Source organism: Lycium barbarum, chromosome 9, assembly GCF_019175385.1.
Source record: "Lycium barbarum isolate Lr01 chromosome 9, ASM1917538v2, whole genome shotgun sequence".
Taxonomy (NCBI): Eukaryota; Viridiplantae; Streptophyta; class Magnoliopsida; order Solanales; family Solanaceae; genus Lycium; species Lycium barbarum.
This window is the reverse complement of record NC_083345.1, coordinates 120224847-120241001: the sequence shown is the minus strand read 5'-3', so window position 1 is coordinate 120241001 and position 16155 is coordinate 120224847. Positions and strand designations below refer to the sequence as shown.

Sequence of the window (16155 nt, the reverse complement as noted above, 5' to 3'; positions counted from 1 at the left end):
CAGATTTGAAAACTCGAATATTATTTAAATAACACTCCTAAAAATGATTATTTGTGAATTCACCTTTATTCCTGATTTTTAGGCTATGATTCTCTCTATTGGGTAGAAATAACATTCCAGCCACCTTTTGGACCTAAATCTGAACATAGGACTATTATATTTGACTTTCATAATCAACACGTGAAATTTATTTAAATTTTTCCTTAAGACATAACTAAAAGTTTACCCCATAAGGTATAACTTTTTTTTAAGACATATAACTAAAAATTTGCCTTATAAGGCAAAGTTCTGTCTTCTTCGACGGACTTTTAGTTATGCCTTAAAGCAAAATCTGTCGCATAAGACAGAAATTTTTGTAAAGTCTTGCCTTGCGCTTTTTATTTGACTGAGCGGGAGTTAGAACTTAGAAACTCAGTATATTTTCGGACACCTTTTTGAGCGAAAAACAAAACTTAAAGACCGACAATTTGAGGGACAAAAATGAAAGACCACCCCTAAAGAAGGACAATCCGAGCCAAAAAATGTTTTGTATCCACTCTCAATTTCAGCCCATATAATCATTAGCCCAATATAGTTTGGCCCAATTACAAAGTGAAAAAAAAAAAAAAAAAAAAAAAGTAATCACCAATCAAAGTTGATTTTGATGAAAATGACTGTCTTCATGATCTGAAAGCAGAGATTTTCAACACCAAGAACGGAACTTTTCAGGTGATCTATATTTATTGTTTCTCTCACTTTTATGGGGTCTCAATAATTCTGATAATTTCTCTACTTTCCATTTCCAGCACTTAATAGTAATTAAATTCTGGTGAAATGTGCATTTCTTGAAAGAATTCATTGTTACGTAGTATATTGATAGAAAGAAAAGGATCTTTGTAGCCATATATGAATTTGTTGTTCTCAAACTTTTATGGGGTCTCAAAAAGTCTGATGAATTTATTTTTAGTTTTCCATTTATCAAACTTAAATAGTCAATATCCAAGGTGGTGGACATTTGCATTTGTTGTGAGAATTCATTGGGACTTATATAGCCAATTTTAACTAGTTTTAAGGATTGAGGTTTTAGTTGATTGATCAATTGAGTGATTCATCAAAATCTTTTTTTTTTTCTTTTCTGGTTTGGATCATATAACTTGTGAATCTCCTTATATGAGTTTGTTGTTTCTCTCAACCCGCAAAGGTGGCTCAGTTGGTTGAGCATGAGGCTTTCATAATGGAGGTATCGGGTTCGAAACCCCCTGCCTACGACAGCAGGGGATTTGCATTCTGGGTCAAGCTCGTCGCACTGGGCTTGCCTAGTGCGGGTTATCTCTCCTGTGTGGTTTGCGGGCTATTGCACAGGAGCTGGGTTTACCTTGTGCGCACCCGAAGGGTAGCGACTGCGGTTCCCATGTTATCAAAAAAAAAAAAAAAAAAAAGAGTTTGTTGTTTCTCTCACTTTTATGGGGTCTCAATAAAGTTCTATGATTATCTTTAATTTATTTTTATCCTTCCAGTTCGCACAGTTAATAGTTAATATCCAAGGTGGTGAGTGTGACATGTGCATTTCTTGTGAGAATTCATTTGGACGTTTATGGATATAGATGACTCATATAGTCAATTTTAACTAGTTTAGGATTGTATGTTTAGTTGATTGATTCATTTATTGAGTGATTCATCAAAATCTCCCTTTTTTGGGATCTTTGTAGCCCCGAAGGATCATAACTTGTGAATCTCCTTATATGAGCTCTTTTGAAACTAATTTCTTATGGAACCTGCTGATATTATGCATTCATGTTACATACTTTCTGAAAAGGGTAGTTGGAATACAAAGGGAATTATCAGTTTTGAGATTAATCCTGTCCCTGATGCCAAAGGCTCAGGTGGGGTGGACTTTTTGTAGCTACTCTTTTTTATCAAGTTCACCCTGTAAAGCTGCCGTAATGATGGTTTCAAACTACTACATACATCCCAGCCAAAGACAAACAGTAAATGAATAAATCAGCTGAGACTTTTTCTAGCTACTTTAGCCTTTTCTGGGAAAAGTTGTTAGTTTGGGGATTCGAATCATGTCTGAAGGTCTTTGTCGGATGAACATTGTTGAGAAGTGGGGGAAGAACTAAAATTTCTCTCGCAATTTGTTCTGGGGATGAGTTAGGAAACTGTTGGGAGTTATAACTTTTAGGCGCTTTTGTTTCTTTTTTAGTTTCTGAATGGTAATTCCTAGTCATTTACTAAGAGGTAAGAAGATTGCAATATTGCTTATCGAATTGGATATACTGACTGTTTTCTAGTGGAGTCACTTTGAATTGAACTGCTTTAACTGGCCCAAAATTAGATTAAGTTAGATGGGGATAATTCTTTTTCCTATCCACTAATCCGTGACTGAAGGTGTTTGTCAGGTCATTTGTATGACCGATGAACAGTTTAATCTTTCCCATGGGTTTTCTTACGATTAGGTTATTACTCACTCGCAATATCATCAGAATTTATGATTTGTGTCGTTTTAGTGTTCTCTCTTTACAATAGAAATGGCATCATATATATAGCTTAATAGAAGACTGGAAAATTTGAGATGGCACGGATGATGAAGTGGAAGGCTAATTAGAATGGATCTGCTTACTCATCTGAAGGCGGTATTGTACTCTTTGAATAGATGAGACTATGTTGGCCCTTTCAGAGTTGGTATTTCGTGTATGCTACTTTGATAGTTTAGTGTTGTTCAGCCATCTATATATACCGACTAATGTGGAGAGACTCCTCAATTGTGGTAGGCATGTACCAAGGATTAGATTCACTTCCCCCAATTTAAGCTAGTCTCAGTATTTTCTCTCCAGGTGCTTTTGTTTTTCACGCTTACAGCTTAGTTTTCCACCCCTTTAAACAGAGTAATTTCACTATAGATTAAGGAAATTACATTCTAGCTGACTTTTTGTTGGATTAGTTCTCAGAAGAGTATTTTCTTGATCTCTAATTTGACTAAGTTAAGCATTTTCAAACTTTGATGCTCCCACCGTTATCTGCTATATGAGAGGACATAACTTCTCTTTCTTGGGAAGCATGGGCCCTTGTTAAATTAAATTCTCATTGATTTAGAAATGCTAAGGGTCAGTTTTATTAGATTTGAGATATAGATTGAAATTGAATGGACGAACTTGTGTCGTGTTTTTAAATAACAACTTGACAAAATACGGAGATCCTTCTTATGCAAGGGAAATTATGAGGGTCATAAATTCCATCTTGTGAAGTCAGAAAAAGTGATTATGCCAAAGCAGTAGGGAGGACTAGGAATCAGAGATTTAAGGAAGCACAACAAGAGTTTGCTTATGAAATGGTGGTGGAGGTATGCTCAAGATCAAACAAGCATTTGGAAAGAGGTAGTGAATGCTAAATATGGGAGACAAGACAGATGGAGGACCAACCAAAATAATGAACCTTATGGAGTTGGACCTTGGAAATTCATCAATAACATGTGGGAGGAATTCTTTCAAGAGGTTTCTTTCAGGGTTGGGAATGGAAATTCAGTAAAATTTTGGAAGGATAGGTGGCTCAACAATCAACCACTTAGTATTTCACATCCTCTTGCCTACCGGATAGCTTCTGATCCAAAGTCTTCAGTGGCTCAAAATAGAGAAGAGGGAATATGGGCACCTCACTTTAGAAGGAACATTCAGGATTGGGAGCTGGATGAACTCACTGATCTTTTCAGAGTTCTGGAAGGGGCACCAATGTCTCCGCAATTACCAGATAGCATAAAACGGGGCAGGTCTGAAAAGGTTATCTACACAGTGAAGGAAGGGTACAACAAATTATGCTCTTCTAATGAGAGGATAGACCTCTGGCCTTGGAAATTACTTTGGAAGACTAGACTGCCTCCTAAGATTAAGTGTTTCACCTGGACTACCCTCAGAAATGCTATCCTTACAGTGGACAACTTAAATAGAAGGAAGTTTGAGCTAGTTAACAGATGCTACATGTGACAATAGTTTGGAGACAGTGAATCATTTGTTCCTACACTGTCCAGAGGCAGCAGCTCTATGGAATATGTTCATCTCAATCTCTGGTATTAACTGGTCTATTCCTCAGAATGTCAAAGAAGCAGTAGAAAGTTGGAACCTAAAAGAAGTTGATAGTTCCATCAAGAAGACCTGGCAGATGATTCCTGCATGTATCTTTTTGAGTATTTGGAAGGAAAGGAATCACAGATGTTTTGATGGTATCTCAACTCCAAGCAGTAGTCTAAAATCTTTCTGTCTTTTTAATTTTTTCAGTTGGAGCAATCTATCCCCTGTGAATGACATATTATCCCTTTTAGACTTCATTAGCTCCATCAATATGGCTTAGAGACCATATTTTTGCTTTCTGGTTAACTCCCTGATTTAGAATTGGAGTTTTTGTTCTCAGGAGTTAACCATGATTCTTTTGTGTATGTAACATGCCTACTTGATGCCTTCCTAATACAACATCTTATTTCATCAAAAAAAAAAAATAACAAGCAAGTTTTTTTCATGAAATTATTGCCAGTTCCTTTCAAGTAAAGCATAAAGTTTAATAATTCAGGAAATTATACCTTTCTTTATGATGGGCCGTCTTACATATCCACTGCTTGGATGAACCCTAATTAGCTCACACAACTAGTATTTAGTTAATCTGGTCTGTTTAGCTTGAATTCAATCTTGTCTAATTGAGTTTTTGGGTACTTCGGTTATTCGGTTGGGTGACAGCTTTGATCATTTGGGCATGAAACCACCAGAAATAACTGAAGGTGTTTCCATGATAAGATTATTTATCAATACATTCTATATCAAGGGTCCTCCTCTGATTTTTCCTTCCAATATGGGGCTATTAGGATCTAATCATCTACTGTTGTCCAGATATTAAGAGATGTCAGCCTTACAATCAGGCCACCATACTCTTATAATGAAGGGATATATATATATATACACACTACTGAACTCTGTCTTTATTGTGTTCCGACTTTTTGTACGCTTCATTTTGGGATTTTTTTCTCTTATCAGACATGTTTGTGGAACAACTATATCTAATACATATTTCAACCGTAAATGTGTGCTTTGAGGATCTTATATAGATGGAGTTTCACTTTGTATTTATAGCTGGAAGATCCTAAATGTTATGGTCAGACCACATTGATGCGTCCTGCTTGTTACATTGAATCTAGATAACATTCAACTTCTCAATGAAACTCTATAAAGACACTGGTGTTAAGTTTTTTTGACAAATCAGTTTTACATACAAATATATAACAGCTGATTTGCTCATTTACCTGTGTCTTTTTGGGGGCTGGTTGCTGTAGTTTAAAACCATCATACTGATAAGTGACATCTATATAGGGTGAAGTTTTGACATCTTAGGTTCAGGAGTGTATTGAGAGAACTGCTCATGCAGCTTTCAGAAGTTTTGCTTCGCATGACATATTGATGAATTATTGGGTAGATCTTGAATGTAATCTGTTCATTCACATGGCATTTTACCAGGTTAATGACCACATGTTGGGAGGCATGGCTTAAGATCAACATATAGTGGATAAGTAGCATTTCTTCTCCTTTTTCTTCTTCTAGACAAAGCAATAGACCAGATTAATGATCGAAGACATGAGCTAAGCTAAACACGTGTTGAAGTGAAACTTTGTGTTAGAAAAATAAGGGAAACTTGACAGTCTTTTAAACGAATGAATTAGACAAGTAGAGTGATACTTGAAGTTACAGTTACTGTGTCGTTGAAACTATGTTCTTGAGAGGTAGGGGATGTCTTATGTGTGATAACATATACGCACTTTCTGGCCATCAATGTGATATCCTTCCAGACTGGGTTCCACCCAATCCTTTTTCTGGTTTTCTCTCTTTTCCTTTTAGTCCCTTGAACCTTGTATGAGCAAACCTATGGCCAGGCCAAAATTTGTTTTAACTCTCTTCTTGTTAGGTATATAAGTTCTTAGCTAAAACATTCTTCTTTTGCAGGCGATACAAGTAGAAGAGGCTCGATGGAATTAGTGGACAGAGCTGTTGGGCTGCTTTTAACATTGACTAGTTTGTCCATTTTCACATATTATACCTTCTGGGTCATCATTCTGGTCAGCTAATATTCTCTTCCATTCCATTGTGCAATGAACCTTTGCAACCTAAGTTTTATCTGGGGATTGACGTCTATGTTGTTTTGTCCTTTCAGCCTCTTGTTGACAGCGATCATTTCATGCACAAGTATTTTCTACCACAAGAATACGCGATTCTCATTCCTGTATATGCTGCAGTGGCGCTCATTTGCTTGTTGAGCGTGTTTATTGGATATGTTATGCTCAAGTCCAAGAAGAAGAAGGCATGATGTGTGGTTGTAGCAAGTCCATTTTTTGCTCAATCGAGTTCATGATAATTGATAATCTTTTCTATTTTTTTTAAGCTCTTCTCGTTTTGAATAGCCTGTGGCGTAGATCACATAGATTTTCTCTATTCTTGAGTTCCACTATTATTTGGAACCTCTAGATATGATTTTTAGTTGCCACTACTTACTACACATAGACCGATGATGACATGAGTTGAACTTAAATGATGTACCATGAATCTCTCAACTTAACTAATGCGTGTGATTATACCTAGTAGATTAGAGAAAAAGCAACAAAGTTGCCACTTGTGGTTGGTGAAGGTTGGCCAGCACTTTATTAGCAATGATATAATGATATAAGATGTGTTCGGCAAAACCCAATAGCATTATTAAAAAGTCCACTAAATGTGTACGATGATCAAATTCAGACCCTGATTATTAGACCTTTTGTTGTTTTTCTTATGACGGTGGTCTTTGGATCAACTTGTGCGCGCGTTAACTATTCCGCCGGGTAATAGCACGTGGGGTCGATGTCCTAGAATCCGATCTGAGAACCTGCACTTAACTAATGTAAAGTGGAATTGTAATTGATGGCGCAGCAAACGGAAACCTTTCGAGGTAGTTATTTTTGTTTTAACTATTTTAAAAAATGAATGTCCAAAGCTGGCATTAATGAACTTTTTAAGAGAAGCGTTCAAATAAACACCAGGTCCAAATGGGATAGAATCATGTGCTGCTCCATAGGTGCCCCTAAGATTTTACTTACACCAGTTCTAGCATTTTCTTGATTTTATTTTTGAAAGATCTTTCCTCGCTCTGATGTTACCAGTCTAAAAAAAAAAGATCTTCCTTACTCTGATAAATGTCCTATTTGACTAGAATCATGTTATTAGCTTTTAGAGTCATCCCCGGAGGCTTTGGCTTATGCCATGTGCTTTAAACTTGAACTCGACTTCCTTCACCAACACTTGCTACTCACTCGAGAAACTGGTGAAAGTCCTTTCTCTTTGCTGAAGCTTTCCTAGTCCCACTCCTAAGACTAGACTGAGCAAATTGTGGTACCTTAATACCTTTGCCCCTATGTCTTGTCTCAAGGTTCCCCCGAGCTACACTATTAAAGCGGTCTTTTACGTAAGCATCTCAATAACCACTCTCCTATAAGAGGAGTTCGCTTCTCTCCCTCTACATACTTAGTGTTAATAATCTGTGTAGGCTTAACGCACTGATCAGTATTATGATATTGCAATTAAACATATTTGACCTCAAGAGATGGCAGAGTGACATAAGTTCTACAAACGGCCGGATACAAATAACACCAGAACTTCAAAATAACATCGTATTATATGCAATTGCTCTTAATTTTACAATTTTTAGTTCCTTCCTCTGTGAGTAATGGGTACACAAATGGCATTATAGATAAAAAGAAAGGAAGACGTATCTCCCTTTACAGATAACGTGTCGTATACTTTACATTGTATTTATGAAGCTCGCAGGACCTCTACATATATACAGGGACGGGGCCTTGCTACTGATCCAGAAGAGAACTCTCTTCCTTAACGAGAACAAAAAGCCCACCATCTCCTCTGGAGATACGAAGATCTTTGTCAAGGTATGTCGTAATAAGCCAAGATTTTGTCCTCTCACCTGGAATTGGAACCTTGAGAGGAGGTAGACCAGAAATTGTTCGGGCTATACCTGCCACGACATTTTCTAGAGGACCTAAAGATTGCTGAACGGGTGACAAACTTATGTTTTGGCCAAAGATATCCATGTTTACTGGCAGATCTATTTTTGACTTAATATTTGGAGGATTAAATATCCCTTCTTTGAATTCAACCTGAAAAGGCACTTACTAGTTAGCATATGAATGCACAGCTAATGGAAATACTCTAAAAACCTATGGATGTTTATCAAGATAATCTCGCGACGTTTGCCAAAGAGTCACATCACTACGACAACTAGAGCCTGTTTGGATTAGCCGATTAAGAATAGTTGATAAGTATTAAGTGTTGAAAAGTACTTTTAGGTGCCGAACCTGATTTTATAAATAAATAGTTACATATTTAGATAAAACTATTGAAACTAATAATAAGCAGTTAATGTGTTTGGTAAAAAGATGCTGAGATAAGAGCACTATATCTATTAAAATGAGCGAAATGTCCTCAAAGCTATTTCCAAAACTGTAAATGTAAAAAAGAAATTAGGAAGAATATTTTGGAGAATGGAGATTACAGCAGATATTAGGGATAAAATCATAAAAGACTTGGTCAAAACCAAAAGTGCTTATAAGTTGTAAAACCATAAGTTAGGGGTGACGAACTTATGACTTATGACTTATGGCTTATTTTGACTTCCAAGCACTTTTGGTGGTTGCCAAATGCGTTGATAAGCTAAAATTGCTTATAAGCTAGTTTGACCAACTAATAAGCTTAGTCAAACACCCTCTTATTCTTATTTGACCATAGTAAGAGGCTTGATCATTTTTTCTATTCGCATAGGATACTACAATTACCTCTCTAAAGAAACTAAATGCAGTCCAAAAAGGTACCTGTATTCTTGATGGACTTCGAACTTCAAATGCAGCAGTTGCACTAAAAGACGAGGTGGCAACGGGGCTTGCTATTGTAGTTGAGTTCTCTATGGTAAGGCTGCTTGTACTGATCAATTGGCTAATCTTTTCAACCTTCAATAAAGGAATGGTACCCACAGCCAGAAGAGGTAACAGCTCAGAAAATGCTGTAAACCTGACACATAAGGAAGCAACACAAGGATGAGTTTGTGCATAGTAGTATGCCAGTAGTGCATGCAAGTATCCTCCTATAATATTTCTTCCTTTCCATCAAGAAAATGGTTACATTTCCAACTAATTCAACTCTTCTATAGGCACGGGCGGAGTTAAGATTCCAAAACAAGGGGATTCAGAAAATGCTATACCTACAAGCTTCCCTTATGTGAAGGGATATATATATATATATATAAAATTGCTCTTACCCTACTTGCACTGTAAGTTTTCGAATAAGGGAATGCAATACCTTACCTTTAGCTCTGCTACTGTTTGTAGGCATTTTAGTATATTGCAACCAACACTAGCACTACGGCATGGCCACAACCGTGGGAATTGATAAAATATGCAGTTAACGTATTATCAAGACATGGTGCTCCAAGTTGCTGTTAACTACCAAATTTTTGGAAAGACAATTACCTCAGAGTATCCAGACATTAATAAGACAAAAAGTTCTACATCAATCTTAGCCAAGTCAAATCTAAAAGTTTACAGCATTCCTCATTCATTCCTCATTCTAGATTGAATATCAGCTGTTCCAACTGGGCTGTCACTAAATATGTCCACTTCTCTTTTAATAATACTAGAGCAAGGATTTACCCAAAAGCCACTAACTCACGTCGCAAAATACAATTTATTTTCTACACGCACAAGAAGTATAGGAGTAACATATTGGCCCCAACTTTTACCTACGAATTATTTTAATGCTCCTACGCGAATAACATAGCTGCATTCTGGAGTTCATCAAAGAAATGATTTATGGTAAAAATCTCAGATAAAAATGTAATAGCAGTTTAAGCAAATGACTCAAACAGTGGATTGACTATTCAAAGTAACCTATTGTGCTTCCATCCGTTTGTTTCAAGCTCTCATAATGAATGTCAATGTTGACCAAAGCACAAGTCATATAGTTCTGCCCATAAAATCTGATTCAGTAAACAGCAGTATTATCAAAGGTGAAAAGCGCAAAAAAGCTCCATGGTCCGTTGGGGGCTTTAAGCGAAAAATGCAAATAAATTGTGGGCTTTAATGAAGAAAGGCGCAAATGGAGAATAAAAAAACAAATATGTATGTATAGCGAAAACAAATATGTATGTATAGCCCAAGACTAATTATTATAAGCATGAATAACAAATATATGGACAAAGAAATTGAAAACAAATTACGATAAAGTGAATTATCCATTGGCCAGTGTTACCTCTTTAGGATTAGACATTGAAGTACCTGCTAAGCGACTCGAAGCATTCAACATACTTTGCGCCTCGCTTGAGGGCTTAAGCGCGCGCCTTTGACAACATTGGTCAACAAATAAAGCTACCATGTGCACTCAAAATGCCAAGCCTAGAGCTACTTTCACTAAAATAAAGAGGAACTTTGAAGAAAATAAAAGAACCTTAATGCATGACCGCATCAGTGTAAATGCTATCCAGAGTTGTCCTCTTATGTAGTTAAGTTACTATATAATCATTCAGTCAGCTACTTCTTAATTCTAAATTAGTTGGGATAGTCAATATGAATCATCCATGCGCTCCAGTCAAATCGAGCACATTTCGTTTCACCATGACTATATAAGCCAAAAACATTAACTTGAAAATGCAAATGAGAAACAAGAACTCACACTAAAATCCAGTTCCCATCGAGCAACTCAGGTGATTCAACTGGGTTTGGAGTTGGATTTGCCGCCTCCAACTGAGAAACCAGCTCTAGCGCCTCGGCTCGAATCTCCGATGAGGCCCTGAGCCCAAAATCTGTCCCATAAACCGTGTCAATTAAGCACCTTTTCAGCACTGCAACTCTCTCATCTTCTACAACACCTGCAGGGGTCGTTTTGGTGAAGTGTATAAGAATAGTACTGAATAGGGTGTATTTTTGGTAATGCTAGGATTAGTTATGCTGACATTATCTTTTATCCACTATTTAGTTTGTTGTATTTAATGAACAAGGTGTATTATAATTGGAATAGTACTGGTATTAGTTACACATAGGTTTGCTATATATAAGAATAGTACCGAATATATGTACAATACTTGTATTAGTTATACATGAGTTTCAGAACACTACCAAACAAGGGATTAATAATACCAAAGCTAATACATGTAGTATTATTTTCTCTAATATATCGTACCAAGCGACCCCGCAATGATTTTACCCACTAGCTCAGGTTCGGGTTCGGTCTCCGACTTCTCGCCCCACTCATTAACAAACAATGCCGTTTTATCATCAGAAGCATACTCATTTCTAACTCTGTCAATGTTATTGCCTACTAGCTTAGCTCCGATCCATTCGTCTTCGTCTATAGGAGGATCCGAATCCGATAACGTCTTGGGGGGACTGAGCTCCGGATATGACTTCTCGCCCCACTCATCTTCGATCCCTGAAATTAGAGGTGGCAAAATTAGAACATTAAATCATAAGAGCCACTTGCACTTCTGCCTCTATTTTGTGTTGGTCGTTAGTTTTTTCCCTTCAAACGCGGTGGTCTTTAATTTTTGCCTTCAAAAATCGAACTTATGCCTAAAGAGGCAAAAATTACGCATCAAAATATCCACAAGTTAAGCCCGTGCCCTTAAAGAACTTATGCCACATAAGTTCGATTATGAAGGGTAAAAATTAAAATCCAGTCCATTTGAATGGCAAAAATTAAAGCAATTTTTTTTGCACGGATTACCCTTCAAAGGTGCTGGTCTTTAATTTTTGCCTTTCACTTAAAAAAACGACCGGAGAAATCTCAAGGTTCTGGGTTTGAACCCTCGCTCAGTTAAAAAAAAACATTTTTTTTGCGCGGATTGCCCTTCTTTTGCGGTGGTCTTTAAATTTTGCCCCTCATATTTATGGTCTTTAAATGATGCCCCTCATATTGTTGGTCTTTAATTTTTGCCCTTCGCGTTGCAACCCTGAGCGTTCACGCAGAAATCATGAGGTTCTGGGTTCGAACCCCCGCTCAAGCATAAATTAAAAAAAAATTACAAGGCAAAGTTTGGGTCGCGTGTATGCCAGACCCGGCATACACTTGTTAAGGAATTACCAAAGTTATGCCGGACCAGGCATACTCATGCCTTATGGGCAGACTTGACATAAGTATGTCGGGTCCGGCATAACTTTGGTAATTCCTTAACAAGTTTATGCCGGTTCCGGCATACTTATGGGCAAACTTTTAGTTAAGCCTTAACTAAAAGTCTTTTCCTAGTTAAGCCTTATGGGGCAGACTTTTAGTTAAAGCACAACTAAAAGTATGCCCCATAAGGCATAACTTGGGGCAGACTTTTAGTTAAAGTATAACTAAAAATATGTCTCATAAGGCGAAACTTTTCCTTAAGGCATAACTAAAATTTTGCCTTATAAGATAAAGTTTATGTCTTAAGGAAAAATTATGCCTTATGGGCATACTTTTAGTTATGCCTTAACTAAAAGTCTGCCCCATGAGGCATATCTAGGAAAAGACTTTTAGTTAAGGCTTAACTAAAAGTTTGTCCATTAAAAGTTTATCCATTAAAAGTTTGCCGGACCCGACATAAACTTGTGAAGGAATTACCAAAGTTATGCCGGACCCGACATACTTATGCCAAGTCTGCTCATAAAGCATAAGTATGTCGGGTCCGGCATAACTTTGGTAATTCCTTAACAAGTGTATGCCGGTGGGGGCATAACGAAATTTAAACTCTATCTTGCGAATTTTTTTTAAAATTTTGATAGAGTGGGAATTCGAACCTGGAACCCATGGGTTTTAACCGAAGGACAAAATTAAAGACTTCAAATATGAGGTGCAAAATTTAAAGACCACCCCAAAAGAAGGGCAGTTCGCAGAGTTGCCCAAAAAGAAAAAACAATTTCGCTAGGCAAAAGTTTGCCTTCCAAAATTTTGCAAGATAATTTTTTTTTTTTACTCCGTTGGAATTCTATAAAATTTAGGCCTTAAGGCCTAGCTTTTGCCCGAATAGGCCTAATTTTGCTACGAAATTCTGTTTTGCGAAATTATTATTTTTGGTTGACTGAGCTAGGATTCGAAACCAAAACCTCGAACTATTTTAGGCGAAAGGACAAAAATTAAAGACCATCCCGAATAAGGACAATCGTGCAAATTGCCCAAATTAAAGACCCAGCATTTAAGGTAAACCGTGCAATTTCTACAGTTTGGGCTGGTTATTTACCCGCTCATTTATTAGCTCAGCCCATCAATATTTAACCCAAAATGATCGAAATCTTGTTCAAAATATTTTCAAAAAGAAAAATAATAATTTTATTAGGTACTAAAAAAATTATAAAATGTCAAATAAAAAAATTAAAACTTAATGAGCATTGAACGGATTGGGTCTTGACCCACTTTTTAGTCCATTTTAACCCGCTCAAATTCAACCCAACCCGTCCATTTAATATCACTACCTGAATTATCAGTGTTCTCCAGCTCATCTCTACCCCATTCGTCTATATCAATAGGAGGATCCGAATCCCATAACTTCGTCATGGGTCGGAGCTCCGGTTCCGACTTCTCGCCCCACTCATCAACAAACGACGTCGTTTTATCATCGGAATCGTTGTTGTTTTGGTTGGGTTTTGGTACAAAAAAATCTCGAGGATCATTAAATGATGAATGAATTGAAAATTTTGGAAACTTTCTAAATTTAGAAGTTGAGATTGAAAAAGAAGGTATAAATGAAGTGAAGGAGTAGGATTTAAAACTGGTTTTAGCGTTGAATATGAGAGAATTCGAGTGTAGAATAGACATTTTTTTTTTCCTTCTTTCGGGAAGAGTTGAGTTTATGTTTTTGAGGTTAAAAAGAATTTAAAGATATATCTTGTACTATTAAAAATTATTTAAATATATCATCCGTTCTAGTTTCGGTCCAAATATACTCCCGCGTTATATTTTGGATTTAAATATGCCTTCCTATTATACTTATACACTGTTATTCCGTTATTTTTTAACAGATGTATACGTAACGAGCTTAGAAACAAATAACTTATCCCAATTTTAAATACCCGATTCACTTTGAATTCTTTTCTTTTTAATTAATGGATCGGGAATAGGTTCATTGGGTGAGTTTTAGAATTCAATGCTAAAAAAAATCTTGAGGATCATTGAATGATGAAAACAATGAATGAATTGGAAATTTTGAAAGCCTTCTAAATCTAGAGCTTGATATTGAAGAAGAAATGATGTGAAGGAGTAGGATTTAAAAGTTTGCGTGGGGGCTGACTTATCCTATCAAGGTTGCAGCGACATAGGTAGCGGCTACTTGGGAAGGTGAGTAGAGTTTGGTAGGAATAAGTAACAAGAACTCGGGACGTTAACCCTCGTTTAATAAATTCACTTAGGAATTTACTTGGCACAAGTACACCAGTGCCCGCATAAGTGCTCGTCACCTCACGATTATGAGACCCTAATTCCCTATTATGCCTTAATTACATTAGCTAATACAAAACACTTCATAAAGAGCCTAGTAAATCTCAGTTTGCCTGAATCTAATGCCCAAGGAGTCACTCTACGGCCTTTCCCTTCCTTTGAGCTTCCGAACGATACTTAATAGTTGTTTTAGCGTTGAAAACGAAAGAATGAGTGTAGAATAGACGTTTTTTTGGTGGGTTTTCTTTTCTTTTTTTTTTCAAGAAGGAGTTGACTTTATGTTTTTGAGATTAAAATAGAAATGTTAAAGAAATATTTTTCCCTTCCAAAGGAGCAAGGAATATTTAGTGACATGTCAAACATTCAGATTGAGTTTACTAAACATATCTATAATTTCAAAAAGCTACAAACGTAGCTATTAGCTGATACCCCGACTGATCCCCTGATACCCCCTGATTGAGTTGAGTGGCAACAATCGTAGCTACGTTTCGTAAATACATAAATTTTAGCTATGCTTGGTAATTGCGCTCTAAACTATAACAATTTATGAAATTTTCTCGTTAAAATACCTAATTATTCAAAATCCAGCAACTTATTTGTACATTGCGACAGCAAATTGTGAAAGCTTTCTAAATCTAGAGCTTGAGATTGAAGGAGAAGGAACAAATGAAGTGAATGAGTAGGATTTAACAGTGGTTTTATTGGTGAAAATGAGAGAATTTCAGTGTAGAATAGACATTTTTCTCTACTTCCGGCAGCTTTAGCGTTGGTGACCACATTTTTTCTCTTCTCCCGGGAGGAGTTGACTTCATGTTTTGAGATTAAAATAGAAATGTTAAGGAAATATGTTTTACCTTCCAAAAGACGGCAAAGAAAAATTATGCGGTCTAAATATTTAGATTGTATTTACTAAAACGGATTTATAATTCCAGAAAATTACGAAATGTAGTTACGATATTTACGAAACATCGCTATTAATGCTGATATAGCTTTTTCGCGCAATTTCAGTTGATACATCTAATATTCGCTTGATACAGTTGAGCTAATACAACTAGCTACGTTTCGTAAATACGCAAATAGTAACTACGTTCCATAATTACGCTCTAAACTATGACTAATTATGATATTTTCTCGTTAAAAAAGGACAGTCCGATGCACTAAGCTCCTGCTATCTGCAGGGTCTGGGAAAGGGCGGGACCACAAGAATCTATTCCACGCAGTCTTACCTTACATCTCTTCAAGAGGCTGTTTTCCACGTCTTGATGAATGAATTGGAAATTTTGCACGCTTTCTAAATCTAGAGCTTTAGATTGAAGAAGAAGGAATAAATAAAGTGAAGGAGTAGGATTTAAGAGTAGTTTTAGCGTTGAAAATGAGAGAATTCAAGTGTAAAATAGACATTGTTTTCTTCTTCCGGCAGCTTTAGCGGTGATTTTTCTTCTTTCAGCGGCGGTGGATGGTGGAGATGCCGCCGGACACGACCGTTGATGGCTGACGGCAATGGTTTTTCTCTTCTTCAAGGAGGAGTTGACTTCATGTTTTTGAGATTAAAAAAAGTGTTAAAAGAATTACTATTTTTCCCTTCCAAAAGAGCAACAAATTAAAATATCTTTTTTACGGCCCGTTTGGCTTAGCTTAAAAAAAAAAACAGCTTATAAGCTAAAAACAGCTTATAAGCTAAAAAAAATAAGTTGAGCTCCAATTTATTTTTTTGGGC

General features: G+C 36.6%; 2 protein-coding genes across 3 annotated transcripts; one reads left to right on the top strand and one right to left on the bottom strand.

Annotated features, from left to right (window-relative positions):
* The first annotated feature begins 556 nt into the window (after window positions 1-556).
* LOC132609691 (dolichol-phosphate mannose synthase subunit 2-like) lies at window positions 557-6592 on the top strand. Of its 2 annotated transcripts, none has more exons than XM_060323801.1 (3): window positions 557-708; window positions 5958-6070; window positions 6166-6592. In XM_060323801.1, exons 2-3 carry the CDS (start codon window positions 5981-5983, stop codon window positions 6316-6318), a joined length of 243 nt encoding a protein of 80 aa, XP_060179784.1. In that variant the 5' UTR covers window positions 557-708; window positions 5958-5980; the 3' UTR covers window positions 6319-6592. The 2 variants fall into 2 exon arrangements, with proteins under 2 accessions (XP_060179784.1, XP_060179783.1); XM_060323800.1 differs by lacking the exon at window positions 557-708 and adding an exon at window positions 4024-4195.
* Window positions 6593-7637: 1045 nt separating this feature from the next.
* Window positions 7638-13870, bottom strand: LOC132609690 (plastoglobulin-1, chloroplastic-like). The gene is made up of 5 exons (XM_060323799.1): window positions 13478-13870; window positions 11223-11471; window positions 10716-10911; window positions 8864-9059; window positions 7638-8152 (listed from the first exon to the last, which is right to left on the bottom strand). The coding sequence occupies exons 1-5, from the start codon at window positions 13818-13820 to the stop codon at window positions 7841-7843; spliced, it is 1296 nt and encodes a 431-aa protein (XP_060179782.1). The 5' UTR covers window positions 13821-13870; the 3' UTR covers window positions 7638-7840.
* Between the last annotated feature and the right edge of the window lie 2285 nt (window positions 13871-16155).

Excerpts from the sequence above, each read along its gene's own strand:
- LOC132609690 (XM_060323799.1), bottom strand. The coding sequence starts at position 13,820 with ATGTCTATTCTACACTCGAATTCTCTCATATTCAACGCTAAAACCAGT. Across the intron at positions 11,472-13,477 it reads GGAGAACACTGATAATTCAG|GGATCGAAGATGAGTGGGGC; the intron begins GTAGTGATATTA and ends CTCTAATTTCAG. Across the intron at positions 9,060-10,715 it reads GATGGGAACTGGATTTTAGT|GTTTACAGCATTTTCTGAGC; the intron begins GTGAGTTCTTGT and ends CTTATGTGTCAG.
- LOC132609691 (XM_060323800.1), top strand. The coding sequence starts at position 4,024 with ATGTTCATCTCAATCTCTGGTATTAACTGGTCTATTCCTCAGAATGTC. Across the intron at positions 4,196-5,957 it reads GAATCACAGATGTTTTGATG|GCGATACAAGTAGAAGAGGC; the intron begins GTATCTCAACTC and ends CTTCTTTTGCAG. Across the intron at positions 6,071-6,165 it reads CCTTCTGGGTCATCATTCTG|CCTCTTGTTGACAGCGATCA; the intron begins GTCAGCTAATAT and ends TTGTCCTTTCAG.